General features: G+C 34.0%; 1 protein-coding gene across 10 annotated transcripts in view; it reads right to left on the bottom strand.

The window, feature by feature from the left end:
- TSGA10 (testis specific 10) overlaps positions 1 to 15,119 on the bottom strand; it is a 174,078-nt gene that overhangs the window by 135,626 nt on the left and 23,333 nt on the right. For all 10 annotated transcript variants that reach the window (XR_013389368.1, XR_013389369.1, XR_013389367.1 and 7 more), the window contains 3 exons: positions 14,565 to 14,735; positions 14,396 to 14,473; positions 13,313 to 13,464 (listed from right to left, as the gene is read on the bottom strand). Coding sequence is in view for 4 of the 10 variants with exons in the window: in XM_077915060.1 (XP_077771186.1) it covers positions 13,313 to 13,464; positions 14,396 to 14,473; positions 14,565 to 14,735 (401 nt within the window). In the remaining 6 variants the exon portion in view is untranslated. The remainder of the gene's footprint in view (positions 1 to 13,312; positions 13,465 to 14,395; positions 14,474 to 14,564; positions 14,736 to 15,119) is intronic.

The raw sequence follows: 15,119 nt of genomic DNA, 5'->3' as shown, positions 1-15,119 counted from the left end.
CTGATGACCTATGGAGTATCTTTTCATATGCTTATTTACCATTTGTATATCTTCTTTGTGGAGGTCTGCTAAGGTCTTCAGCCCATTTTTTAATTGGATTGTTTGTTAGAGTTTTTAAAAGGTTGTTTGTATGTTTTGGATAACAGTTATCAGCTGTGTCTTTGGCAAATATTTTCTCACGGTCTGTGGCTTGGCTTCTCATTTTCTTGACATTGTCTTTTGCAGAGCATAAGTCTTTAATTTATTTAAGTATAGTTAATCAATTATTTCTTGCGAGGATCATGTCTTTGCTGGTGTATCTAAAAAGTCATTAACATACTCAAGGTCACTTAAGTTTTCTCTGTCATCTTCTAGAAGTTTTACAGTTTTGCATTCTACATTTAGGAATATGACCCATTTTGAGTTAATTTGAAGGGTGTGATATCTGTGTTGCAATTTTTTTTTTTTTTTTTTGGCATGTGGATATCTAGTAGCTCCAGTACTGTTTGTGGAAAAGACTATCTCTGCTCTATTATATTGCCTTTGCTCCTTTGTCAAAGATCAATTGACTATATTTATGCAGGTTTATTTCTGGGCTCTCTATTCCATTCCATTGACCTATTTGTCTACTCTTTTACCAATACAACACTGTCTTCATCATTGTAGCTTTATAGTAAGTCTTGAAATCAAGTACTATCAGTACTCCAACTTAGTCTTTCTTCAATATTCTGTTGCTTATTCTTTTGCCTCTCCATATAAAATGTTTGTTGATACCCACAAATAACTTGCTTGATTTTGATTTGAACTTACTGAATCTATAGATCAAGATGGGAAAAATGGACATCTTGAAAATATTAAGTTTTCCTATCCATGAACATAGAATTTTTTTTTAAAAGATAGATTTATTTGAGAGAGAGTGTGTGTGTGTATGAGTGGGGAGAAGGGGCAGAGGAGAGAGGGAATCCTAAAGAAGACTCCCTGCTGAATGCAGAGCTCAATGCAGGGCCCAATCTGTGACCCTGAGATCATAACCTGAGCCGGGACCTGAGACAAAAATCAAGAGTCAGATGCTTAACTGACTGAGCTAATAACCCTGGCACCCCCAGAATATTTTTCAGTTTATTTAGTTTCTCTTTGATTTCTTTCATCAATTTTGTACCTTTTCTCATATAGATCTTATACATAATTTGATAGATTTATACTTCAGTATTTCATTTGGTACTAATATAAATGGTACCATGTTTTCAATTTTAAATTCCACTTCTTCATTGCTAGTATAAAAAAAGCAATTGATTTTATATATTAACCTCATCTCCTACAACCTTGTTGTTATTGCTTACTCATTCTAGACTCTTTTTATTGATACTTTTGGATTTTCTACATAGAATATCATGTCATCTGCAATAGATTTTAATACTGAAATCTTACTAGTCTCAAATACCCAGACCCAAATTGAACCAGTCTTGGAATCACTGGACACAAAGACCCAAAACTAACTTTTTATTAACAGCTTTATCAAACATTCAACTATATGGAAAAATCTTCTTGGGCCTAGAGATACTTGATACACTGATGCAGACACACAGATTTTAAAAAAAAATCTACTTCTAGGAAATATTCTGAGAATACTCCAGCTCTTTACTATTATTGTCTGACATAGAAATTCAAACAGAAGAACTTCTGCTACTAAAATATACCTGTTTAAGTTTCCAAGATCTATAAAGAACTTATTAAACTCAACACCAAAGAAACAAACAATCCAATCATGAAATGGGCAAAAGACATGAACAGAAATCTCACAGAGGAAGACATAGACATGGCCAACATGCATATGAGAAAATGCTCTGCATCACTTGCCATCAGGGAAATACAAATCAAAACTACAATGAGATACCACCTCACACCAGTGAGAATGGGGAAAATTAACAAGGCAGGAAACAACAAATGTTGGAGAGGATGCGGAGAAAAGGGAACCCTCTTACACTGTTGGTGGGAATGTGAACTGGTGCAGCCACTCTGGAAAACTGTGTGGAGGTTCCTCAAACAGTTAAAAATATACCTGCCCTACGACCCAGTAATTGCACTGTTGGGGATTTACCCCAAAGATACAAATGCAATGAAACGCCGGGACACCTGCACCCCGATGTTTCTAGCAGCAATGGCCACTATAGCCAAACTGTGGAAGGAGCCTCGGTGTCCAACGAAAGATGAATGGATAAAGAAGATGTGGTTTATGTATACAATGGAATATTACTCAGCTATTAGAAATGACAAATACCCACCATTTGCTTCAACGTGGATGGAACTGGAGGGTATTATGCTGAGTGAAGTAAGTCAGTCGGAGAAGGACAAACATTATATGTTCTCATTCATTTGGGGAATATAAATAATAGTGAAAGGGAAATAAGGGAAGGGAGAAGAAATGGGTGGGAGATATCAGAAAGGGAGACAGAACATAAAGACTGCTAACTCTGGGAAACGAACTAGGGGTGGTAGAAGGGGAAGAGGGCGGGGGGTGGGAGTGAATGGGTGACGGGCACTGGGTGTTATTCTGTATGTTAGTAAATTGAACACCAATAAAATATTGTTAAGAAAATAAAAAAATAAAAAAATAAAAAAAATAAAATAAAATATACCTGTTTAGAAAGAAAAGTTCATTTAAGCAGCATAGGTACATAGATAATGAATACTAGTTCTGAAACACTGGGGATTTTCTTCTTCACCGACAGTGAACCCCAAATAGAAATTGATTCATTTCTTTTTTGGCTGATTTGGCTTGGAACACTACGGAACCTCAGTTTAGAGATACAGAAATCCAGACATATGCTCAACTATGCCCAGGACTCAATTTCTAGTGAGTGTTCACACACAGGACAAAACTTGTAATTTTCTCAACAACTGACAAAACAGAAAACAGGAACAACAATATTTTAACTATATTGAATGTAGTTCAATCTCTTCTGAGTAGATTGTGATTCCTTGCCTTTTGTACATGTAAACTTGAAACCTATAATGTGAATATATTACAAAAGTAGGATGATATTGATCTATAAAAATTAAACTGACAGCTGATGTCTCAGCAGAAATAAGTCATAAGAGAGTGCAAAGATACTATTAAGGTGTTAAAATAAAAATAATTCCCAATCTTTATAATTGTCTACCTAGTGAAAATATCCTTCAATATCACCAAGGTTACAACAGAGGTGGTGAGAAATTTTCTGCTTTTGGGTATATTTTAAAGACAAAACAAATTGGATTGGATATGGATATATGAAATCACAGATCACTCAAGGTTTCAGGGCAAGAATTACATGAAGAGACTTTTCATTTACTGAGATGGGAAGACTGAAAGAGCAGATTTATGAATTTCAGAGGGTGAAGGGTAGTGTATAGCACAACTCAGGTTTGAAAATGTTAAGCTTGAGATGTCTATTACACATCCCAGTGAAAATAAAAAGGAGGTGGTTGGACATTGAAGTCTGGACTTCAAGAGAGAACACCATGCTACAGGTATATATTTGAGAATCCAAAGTAAATACATGAGACTGGATGAGTTCACTGGGGGATGAATATAAATATAAGAAGACAAATAGTCTAAGGACTGAGCTCAGGGACACTCCAACATTTGCAGGTCATGGAGATGAGAAGGAACTAGCAACAGAAACTGAGAAAGGACAGTCAACGAGATGAAAAGAAAATCAAATGAGCATGGTACCTCAGAAGCCAAATGAAGAAAGCATTTAAAGGAGTAGAGCAAAGATGCAACTGATATCTTTGTCAAATGTTGCTGATAGGTTAAATAAAATGAAGACTGGGGTCTGACACTGAATTGAGCAACATGAAAGTAAATATTACCTTGAAAAAAGTTTTCATAGGGGCAGCCACGGTGGTGCAGTGGTTTAGCACCGCCTGTAGCCCAGGTGTGATCCTGGAGACCCTGGATCGAGCCCCATGTCAGGCTCTCTGCATGGTGCCTGCTTCATCTCTGCCTGTGTCTCTGCCTCTCTCTCTGTGTGTCTCTATGAATAAAGTCTTAAAAAAAAAAAGTTTTCATAAAATGATGAGAGAAAAAGGGAGATTATAGTAGGTTTAAAAGAACATCCGAAAAAAAAAAATAAAAGAACAAAATGCAAGACATTGGAGCCAGAAATTTAGACAACTCTTTCAATAAAATCTCTGTAAATAAGACACAAAATTTATTTATTTTTTTATTATTATTTTTTTTAAGACACAAAATTTAGTACAAATACGTAATGTATCTGAATAACATGATTACAAATCTGAACTAAGGACAAATACAAAAACACTGCACCCAACTATTTCAGAATTAACAAATTTCTCAAGTATACACTGAAAATTACCAAATATTGACCACTATGTAGACGGCAACACATTTCAGAAATTTGAAATCTAGTATGTTCTGCAAAATTATTTAATTAGCAAAAAGTCAATCAAAAAAATTAAAGTTCATTATGTTTTTGGTTACTTAAAATCACACTAAAAAATAACCAATAGGGGCAGCCCAGGTGGTTCAGCGGTTCAGCATCGACTTCAGCCCAGGGCGTGATTCTGGAGACCCGGGATCGAGTCCCACGTCGGGCTCCCTGCATGGAGCCTGCTTCTCCCTCTGCCTGCGTCTCTGCCTCTCTCTCTCTCTCTCATGAATAAATAAATAAAAATCTTAAAAAAAAAATAACCAACAGATCAAGTAAGAAGTAATGATGAAAATCAGAAAAAAAATTTTAAAGGTTTTATTTATTCATGGGAGAGAGAGAGAGAGAGAGAGGCAGAGACGCAGGCAGAGGGAGAAGCAGGCTCCATGCAGGGAGCCCGACGTGGGACTCGATCCCGGGTCTCCAGGATCATGCCCTGGGCTGAAGGCGATGCTGAACCGCTGAGCCACCTGGGCTGCCCAAGAAAATATTTTATAAGAAGTAACTACATAACAAAACTTGTAGGATACATTTAAATAGGTATTTTGAGGAAAACTTAAGACCTTAAATGTTTATATGAGGGGGGAAAATAGGCCTGAAAAGTAATGACATAAGCATTTATGCGAAGAAATTAGGAAAAAAATTTAAAATCTAAAGAAAATAGAAGGAAATAATAAAGAACAAAACTTAATGAGGATGACCAAAGCAAAATGTTGGTCCTTTGAAAAGACTAATAATATACTAAAAAAGGGGAAATCATTACAGATTCTCTAGACATTAAAATCTTCATAGGATATTATAAACACTATTTTAAAAAAATTTTAAAATTTAGAGAAAACATACAAATGCCTTTGAATATATGTTGAATGGCATAAGAAGAGATTTCTAATTGTTCCTTTATCCATTAAACAAATAAAATAAAAATTTCCTTCAAAAAAAAAAAGTAAGACCCAAAAGGCTTCATTGGTTAAGTACTAAAACTCTAATATTATGCAAATTCTTCCAGGTAATGAAAGAAAAAAATGAATTGAGATTATTATAAAGTTTACATGATATTGATACCAAAATCTGATTTTAAGAAACCCCAAGAAAGGCAAGTTATTGGCCAATCTCAATTATAAAAATACATGTAAATATTTTAAAGCATAAACTGACACCAGAAATCTATAAAAAGTATAATTTATCCTGACTGATTTGACGAAACACATCTATCCCTAGGGGAAAAAATAAATCCTCTCAGTAAGTAATCTTTTAAAGGAATAAAAACTTTTAACTTTTTCAACCTGAAAGAAGAAATCTATGAAAAACATACAGCTAGCATCATACTAACTGTTGAGAATCTAAATGTTTCCACTTTTGATGTGGAACAGGACAAGGATGTCCACTTTACCATTTCTATTCAATGTTGTACTGGATGTTCCAGGCAGTGAAATAAGAAATAGAAAAAACAAAAACAAAAACAAGCATGCAGACTGAACATGTAAAACTGTCTTTGTTTGCAGATAACTTATCAACATAGAAAATTAAATGGATTGTACAAAGAGGCTATTAGAACTGAAAGGTAAATCTAGCAAAGTTGTAAAATACTAAATAAATATATAAAAATCAATTGTAGGACTTCTGGTTTTAACCCTGACAAATAAAAAGCTTAGAAACCATCATTTCTATTGTTATAACAACAAAAAGATGAACAAAATGAAAATCACAGACTTTCTGTGGCACATTAGAATAGTGAATTACAGAGTAAACTGCCAATTCAAAATCTTAAAAGAATAACCAATTTTTGTTCATCTGGAGCAGTAGCCACTGGAATCACAAATGGTTAAGAACACTTCAATAACAATTTTTTTTTTCAATAACAATTTTGACAGATTCCTAGAGGCTGAGTTTGCACTAACATGAGAATGAGAAGCTCCTAGAGGTCACAGTTTTTTAGGGGTCCCTGATAGCTTCAGTGTTTACCTAAAGGAGTTCCACTAGGTTCTCACAGGAGGGATCTGAGAAAGATCCCCTCTGGCTCTGACAGGGGGAAAGTAATATTATGAAATATGCCCAGAGCATTTTCTATAAATAAGAGCTTACTCTTCAAGTAAAAAGACTTAACCAAGCCTTATCCAAGCTATAAAAGGACATTTCTCCCACCTTACCCTCTCTAGCCTTCCTGTTTTACATAAGTGGATAAAAAAAATAAAATAAAATAAAAGTTACAACAGTGGAAAAACACTTGTAAACATCATAGCCCAGAGACACAGGTCCACTAAAAGACTTAAATGTAAGTGTAAGACTAGAGAACATGTTGACCCCTCTCACCTTAACACCACACTAACAGGGCTCCATGATAATAACAGTGAATTACAACCACAGAGCTGCAAGATGCACACTGAGGAAGGGTACTCAAGGAAGCTTAAAGTCAAAAGGAGAAACAACAATCAGGACAAGAGAGGAATTTGAAGTCTCTGGCACCTACATCTACCACAAACATTGAACACAGCTCAATCGCCAGCCAAATTAACATAAACATTCACACTAAAGGCTTACTTACTTCAGTTAACACCCAATACAATATGTGTGGCTTCAACAAAAAAATTAGGAGCCATGCCAAAAGTCAAAAACACAACCCGAAGGATAAAACCAGACTCAAATATAGTACGCACATGGGAATTATCAGACAGGAAACTTTAAATAACTATGACTAATTGTTAAGGGCACTAATGGAAAAAGTAGACAATATGCAGTAACAGGTGGGTAACAATAAACAGAGATGGAAACTCTGAAAGAAAAGGAAATGCTAGAAAGCAAAAGATGTGACAAAAACGAAGAATGCTTTTGATGGTCTTGTCAGTAGTTTGGACACAGCCAAGCATAAATCACTGAGCTTAAAAACAGGTCAATAAAAACTTCCCAAACTGAAACGCAAAAAGAAAAAGAAAAACAAAAACAAAAACTAAAACAAAACAGAACATCCAAGAACTGTATTAACTGAAATACCAAAAGGAGAAAAAAGAAGAGAACAAGAGCCTAAGAAATATTTGAAGTAATTATAAAATAAATTCATGAGGATGAAAAGTACAATATAGGGAATATAGTCAATATTATAACTGTACAGTGATCTATGGTAACTACACTCATTGTGGTGAACATTTCATAAGATATATAGTGTCAAATCACTATGTTTACACTTAAATATAAATCAACTATACTTCAATTTAAAAAAATGATTTAAGTAAGGCCAAAAAAATGTTGGCCTAGAACTTCCCAAAATTAATGCACAGTATCTACAGGAAGGGAACTATAAAACAATGATGAAAGAAATTAAAGATCTGAATAAATGGAGAAATATTCCATGTTGATGGATTGAAACATTCTGTATTAAGATACTCGTTCTCCCCAACCTGATTTACAGATTCAGTGCAAATCCAGTTAAAATCTCAGAAAGCTATTTTATAGGGATTTATTTTAGAGAGGTATGGATTCTAAATTTTATATGGAAAGGCAAAAGACTGAAAATAGCCAATACACTGCCAATGAAGAGAAAGTTGGAGGATTCACACTACCTAGTTTCAAGACTTACTATATGGTATAGTAATAAAGACAGCATTGTTTGGCAAAAGAATGCTCAAAATAGATCAATGGAACAAAATAGAGATCCCACACAAATATAAGCAATTGATCTTTGATAAAGGAGCAAAGACAATACAGAAAGGCCAGTATTTCAACAAATGGTGCTAGAACAATTTCAAGACACCCATATGCAAATTAAGTGAACTGAACTTACATCTTTCACAGAATTAACATAGATCATTGAACTTAAGCATAAGATGCAAAACTATACAACTTCTAGGAGAAAAATATGCACCCTTGGTTTTGGTAATGAGTTTTTAAATACAACACCAAAAATACGATCCATGAAAGTATAAGGTAAAGTTGAACTTCATCAAAATTTAAAATTTCTGCTTTGCAAAAGGCACCATTAAAAGAATGAAAAGATAAGACATAGATGGGAAGTATATATTTGCAAACCACATATTTGATAACAATATGTATCCAAAATATTCAAAGAATTCTTAAAACTCAACAATAAGTAAACAAAAAATTGGAAAATGGGCAAAATATCTAAACAGATGCCTCACCAAAGAAAATATACAGATGGCAAGTAACAATATGAAAAGATACTCCACATAAATTGTCATTAGCAAATTAAAACAATGAGATATTGCTATACACCTATTATAATGGTTAAATACAAAAATGTGACAATACCAAATGCTAATAAGGATATGGAGCAACGGAAACTCTCACTCATTGCTGGTGGGAATGCAAAATGGTATAGTCACCTTGATAGAGTTGAACAGTTTCTTATAAAGCTTAATACAGTTTTACTCTATGATTCACCAATTGTGCCCCTAAGTATTTACTGAACTGATCTGAAAACCTCTGTCCACACAAAAGCCTGCATATGAAAGTTTACAACATGGGCCACCTGGGTGGCTCATTTGGTTAAGTGTCTGCTTTTGTCTCCGGTCATGATCCCAGGGTCCTGGGATGGAGCCCCACATTGGGCTCCCTGCTCAGCGGGAAGCCTGCTTCTTCCTCTCCCTCCGCCTGCTGCTTCCCCTGCTTATGTTCTGTCTAACAAAGTAAATAAATAAAATCTTGAAAAAAAAAGAAAGAAAAAAAAGAAAGTTTACAGCAGGTTTATTCATAATTGCCAAAAACTGGAAGCAACCAAGATGTCCTTTAATATGTGCATGGATAAACACACTGTAGTACATACAGATGATAGATTATTATTCAATGATAAAAAGAAATAAGCTATCCAGGTATGAAAAAACATGAATGAACCTAAAATGCACATTACTAAGTGAAAGAAGCTAGTCTGAAAAGGTTGTACACTGTATGATCTCAATTATATGACGTTCTGGAAAAGGCAAACATTTCCTCAGCCAGGTGATCAAGGTCAAAATCAATGATAATAAATTTATGAACATTATGTACTCATAATACCATATATATATATATCCTAAAATGGCATTTTACCTCTGTGACCGCTCTCAAAAAGAAATTATCCAGTCTAATCATGACAAAAACAGCAGGCAAACCCCAACTGAGAGACATTCTACAAAATACCTGATCAGTATTCCTCAAAACTGTCAAGGTCATCAAAAACAAGGAAAGTATGAGGCTGTTATAGCCAAGAGAAGCCTAAGGAGACATGACAATTAAATGTAATTTTGTGTCCTGGCTAGGATCCTGAACAGAAAAAGGACATTAGAGGAAAACTAAGGAAATCTGAATATAGTATGGACTTCAGTTAGTAATGTATCAAATAACTGAATCATTAATTGTAACAATGTAATGTACTAGTGTAAGATGTTAATAAGAGAGGAAATTGGTATGAGGTATGTAGTAACTCTACCATCTTCACAATTGCTCTGTTAATCTAAAACTGTTGAAAATATTTATTATTGTTTATTTTTAAAAACAATTGTATTTTCATATATAAGCAATAAGCAATCAGAAAGTGAAATTTAAAAATTCCACTTCCAACAGCATCAAAAAATAGGAAATAAAGATAAATTTGAAAAAAGAAGTACAGGACCTATACACTAAAAACTACAAAACACTGCTGAGGAAAATTAAAGTTCTAAACAAACAATGGAGCAATATACTCTGCAAGTGGGATCTCTTCATATTCCTTAGATGTCACTTTTCCCAATTCCAATCAAATTCCCAAGCAGGTTTTTTTTGTATACACTGTGAAACTGATTCTAAAATTAAAATAAAATACAACAGAATAGCCAAAACTACTTTGAGAAAGAACAAAGTTGGAGGACTAACATTACCTAATCTGAAGACCTTAAAAACACACACACAAAATAATTGGCTGGGCTATATTGGGATCAAGATATATACACAGAACAATCAAACATAATCATCAAGAAAAGGCCTATACATATATGGACAATTGACCTTCTACAAAATAAAAAAACAATATAGCATGGAAAGGATAGTTTTTCAACAAATACTGGAACAACTGGATATCTTTATGCAAAAAAAAAGTTAACTCTGATCTATATCTTGTACTATATACAAACTTTGAAATGGATAGCAGACTTAAACGTTAAGAACTATAATGTAGGGCAGCCCGAGTGGCTCAGCGGTTTAGCACCACCTTCAGCCCAGGGTGTGATCCTGGGGACCTAGGATGGAGTTCCGTGTCAGGCTCCCTGCATGGAGCCTGCTTCTCCCTCTGCCTGCATCTCTGCCTCTCTCCCTCTCTCTCCTCTCTGTGTTTCTCATGAATAAATAAATAAAATCTTAAAAAAAAAAAAAAAGAACAATAACGCTGCTGGAAGAAAACACAGAAGAAAAATTTAGTGACCTTATGCTTCACAAAAATTTCTTTAAAAGAATACAAAAACCTGAATATAATTTTTTTTTTAAATTTTTTTTTCATTTATTTATGATAGTCACAGAGAGAGAGAGAGAGGCAGAGACATAGGCAGAGGGAGAAGCAGGCTCCATGCACCGGGAGCCTGACGTGGGATTCGATCCCGGGTCTCCAGGATCACGCCCTGGGCCAAAGGCAGGCGCTAAACCGCTGCGCCACCCAGGGATCCCCTGAATATAATTTTTTAAAAAAATCAATAAATTTCACTTAATCAAAATGGAAAGCATTTGCTTTTTAAAACACACATAATAAAAAGGTAAGCCACATAGTGGGGAAAACCTGCAAAATATACCTGACATAGGACTTAGAATATAGAAAGGACTTTTACAATATAAACAATTCAATAGAAGTGTGCAAAAGATTTGAATAGACACTACAGAAGATGAATGTATGGTACATAAGCACATGCACAGATGCTCAAAATCATTAGTCATTAGGGAAGGCAAATTAAAACCATAATACATACCTATTATAATGCTTAAGATTAAAAGATAATGCATACCAAGTGTTGAGATGAGGCTACAGAACACCTGCAACACTCATACACTACTGGTGTAAATGTAAAATAAAATAGTACAGCCACCTTGGAAAATAGTTTAATATATTCTTCAAAAGTTAAACATTTATCCATCACATGATTCAGTTACTGTACTCTTATGTACTTCATCCAAGAAAAATAAAAGCTATGTCCAAAGATTCACGTAAGAAGACACAAGAATGTTTTATTTGTTATAGCTCCAAACTGGAAACAACTGAAATGTCCATATATTCATAAAATGGAATACTTCAGCAACAGAAAAGAATAAACTATTGATGATAGTATATGGATAAATTTCAAAATAATTATGCTGAGGGAAAACAGTTCCTAAAATAATATATACTATATGATTTCACGTATATAACATTTTAGAAAATCCAAACAAATCTCCAGGACAGAAGGCAAATCAGTGGTTGTTTAGGGATTGGCAGGATAGGTGAGAGGTTACAGAGAGAAATGAAGAAACTTTCAGGAATGATGGATAGGGCCACTATCTTAATTGTGCCAACAGTTTTACAGGTATATACACATACTTACCAAACTGAACACTTTAAACATGTGCAGTTTACTGAATGTATGTCAATTAGACTCTAATAATACTGTTAAAAGAAAACAAATGTATGCAAAAACCTTCCAAGTATCATATAACTATCTGACAGAATATTTTAATAAACTACTAAAATGCTTTCAAGGAACTTCTAATAACACTGGCAATGCTTATGATATACAATTAAGTGAGGCTGGCCAAATATGTAAGCTAATATAGAAAGACGTCAATTACATAGAAAGCTCATGTAACAAGGACGGAAATATTCCTGGTTAGAAAGAGATCTATATTAATAATAGTTTTCAGTGAGTTAGGGAATCATGGATGATTTAAATTATCTTCACACTTTTTTCTATTCTCCAGGGTTTTCTTTGTTGTTGTTTTTGTGGCATTTTATTATTATTTTTATTTTACCTGAGCTTGCATTATCCTTTTAAACAGGAAATTTAAAACTAAATGAAGGAAAAATATCTGAGTGATTATCTGTCCTAACAAGTTATTCCAACATATGTATCACAGACCCTTGAAAGATCAAAGAGAGGACTATGGGAGTTCATATGAGCATATGAACCAAGTATTACCTGTAGACTTAATAATATATTTCACACTCATATGAACTACTATTTTTCAAATGTTCAAATACACTGCAATTCAACATAATTGAATATGTAGAATGCTATCTTTCCCCTCAACAGACACTAAAACTGCTAACATGGAGGTCTTCAAAAACTTATTCCCCTATACTTATTGCCTGTAGGTTGCTTTATTTGGAATTTCTCGGACTACCATACCAGTATATAGGAAGGGTTAAGTACCAACTTGGCATTCAATTAACAGAGGTTCCATTATATGGTCCTACATGTTCAAAGGCCAAGGTCAAATATGCTTGGTACCCAGACAGACTTTGTAAAAGCTAGTTCAGTTAAACATTAGGCTTTCTGCAAAAAATGTAAGATGAAAGTTACCAGAAGTTTAACTCCTAGTTAACTATGGCACTACTAGGGACGCCTGGGTGGCTCAATGGTTGAGCGTCTGCCTTTGGCTCAGAGCGTGATCCCAGAATGCCCGGCTAGAATCCCACATCAGGCTCCCTGGATGGAGCCTGCTTCTCCCTCTGCTTATGTCTCTGCTTCTCTCTCTGTGTCTCTCATGAATAAATAAATAAAATCGTTAAAAAAAAGAAAAAGTATGACATTACCAGTCCATAAAGGAATTTGGGGAAATCATTTAATGTGTGCTGAGATTTCTACAAATGCTTCATAATAACCCTCTAAGAAATTAAAGTCAACAAATATCATTATAAAATACGAAAAGCAGATCTAGTAGTTATAGTAAACTAGTTGTTTAAAGGTAATTTAGTTTACCTCAAAGAATTATTCTCTGCCTTTTGTCTGCCAAGTTCACTTTCAGTGTCCATTGCCTTTCTTGCTAGTGATTTCATTTCTTTTTCCACAGTAGTTATGGTTTCCTTCATCAAAGTCATATTTGACATTTGCTCCATACGTTCATCATCAAGCTATACAAGTAGAATGACAAGGTTATTGCCACCACTAACAAAATCTTCCTAAGAGACATCCTTTCTTTGTGCAAACTGTGGCATATGACGAGATTTACACTAAGAGATGATCAGATTAGACTTGAATGTTGTGGGAGGCTGTATAGACAAAGTACTGTGGAAGACGAACAAGAACAAGCCACTGCACAACCTATGCATAAAGCCTATCACAGTATATGCATCTACATTTTCAATCTGGTTCATTTTGACTGCAGCATATGTAACTTATTTGCAAAAGGATTTATTTGTTGTTAAACATTAACAAATTATACATATAAAAAGGAATTATGAAAAAAATGTTTCTCCTGAGTAATGCTTTTTTTCTCATTATAACGTAATACAGATGAATTTATAAATATATTCAATTAAATTTGGTAATAGAAAGTCAAATTCCCCTAATTTTCTTTATATAGTCATAACATCTCAAATACATATTCATAGCATCTAAAATTCTTGATTAGTAAAAAGTGATGCTTCACTTTTAAATTCAGCTTAAATACATTCTTCTCATTAATTTTCATTTCATAATACTTTCTTCTACTTTAGCTACCCTTTAGATAGAATAAACCAGTTTCTCTGTATCTGACAATGCTATCTTTAATAAAATAGGGAGATGAGAAAGTTGCTAAAATCCCACAGATGTATCCCTAATGGGTTTTTTAAAAGAACACACTTGCAACCCAACAGAAAAAAAGACTTTACTTATATTTTTTTGGAAGGAAATAAATAATGAAAAAGTGATAATTTATACCATGCACACCATCTTAAATATTTTAGGATTATTAACACTATCTTAGAAAAATAAAAGAGCGTCTCTGAACATGGAAAACAAGGGAAAGGGGGAAGCTACTGACAGTTTATAGCCGAAAGCACAAAAGTGATTTTTCTTTACGTTATGAACTGTACACTCCAGCTCCTCTATCCTTTGTTCCAAATGGGCCTTCTCATTAAATGCTGTCTCTTGGGCAATCTGTTTAAAAAACAAACAAACAAACAAAAATGTTTTCAATGTCACTATATTGTGTTTCAGAAATGGTCATACAGATAAAATTTACCCAAACCTTTAGCCTTTCCCTCAGGCTATCTCGTTCTGTGGTCATTCTTCGTAAATCAGTAAAGGCCACATCTCTTTCAGTCTCCACCCGCCGGAGGATGGCATGTGCTGTTGTTGATTTAGGAGATTTACAGTTTTTCATCATTTCTCGTCGAAGTCGGGCAATTTCTTCTTGTGCCTATTATTTAAATATATAGACTTCTATAAACTTTGGAACAGACACAAATACAGCTATCTTATATCCAGCCAATTAAATACAACCCATATATATAAATGCATGCAACATTTTTAAGTGAGCATGAGCTTCTATAAATAAATGCAAATGATATCCAAAAATGCAAGTGACTGTGTAAAAAATAAAGTTTGATTTATTATATCTTTGCTAAAAATTTTTTAAAATTTGGAGGCAATCAATCCAAGAGAGAATGTCTTACTAAGAAATATGCATGTAATACACTACATCCATTTTGTTATATAAATTTGGGTTCAACAAAATTCTATTTTAATAAATATTATACTGTTCCCATCCTTCTCTACATAAATATATATGCCATTTCCGTGT

Source organism: Canis aureus, chromosome 11 (genome assembly GCF_053574225.1).
Source record: "Canis aureus isolate CA01 chromosome 11, VMU_Caureus_v.1.0, whole genome shotgun sequence".
Taxonomy (NCBI): Eukaryota; Metazoa; Chordata; class Mammalia; order Carnivora; family Canidae; genus Canis; species Canis aureus.
Note: the sequence above shows the minus strand (reverse complement) of the source record. Positions and strands in the feature narration are given on the sequence as shown.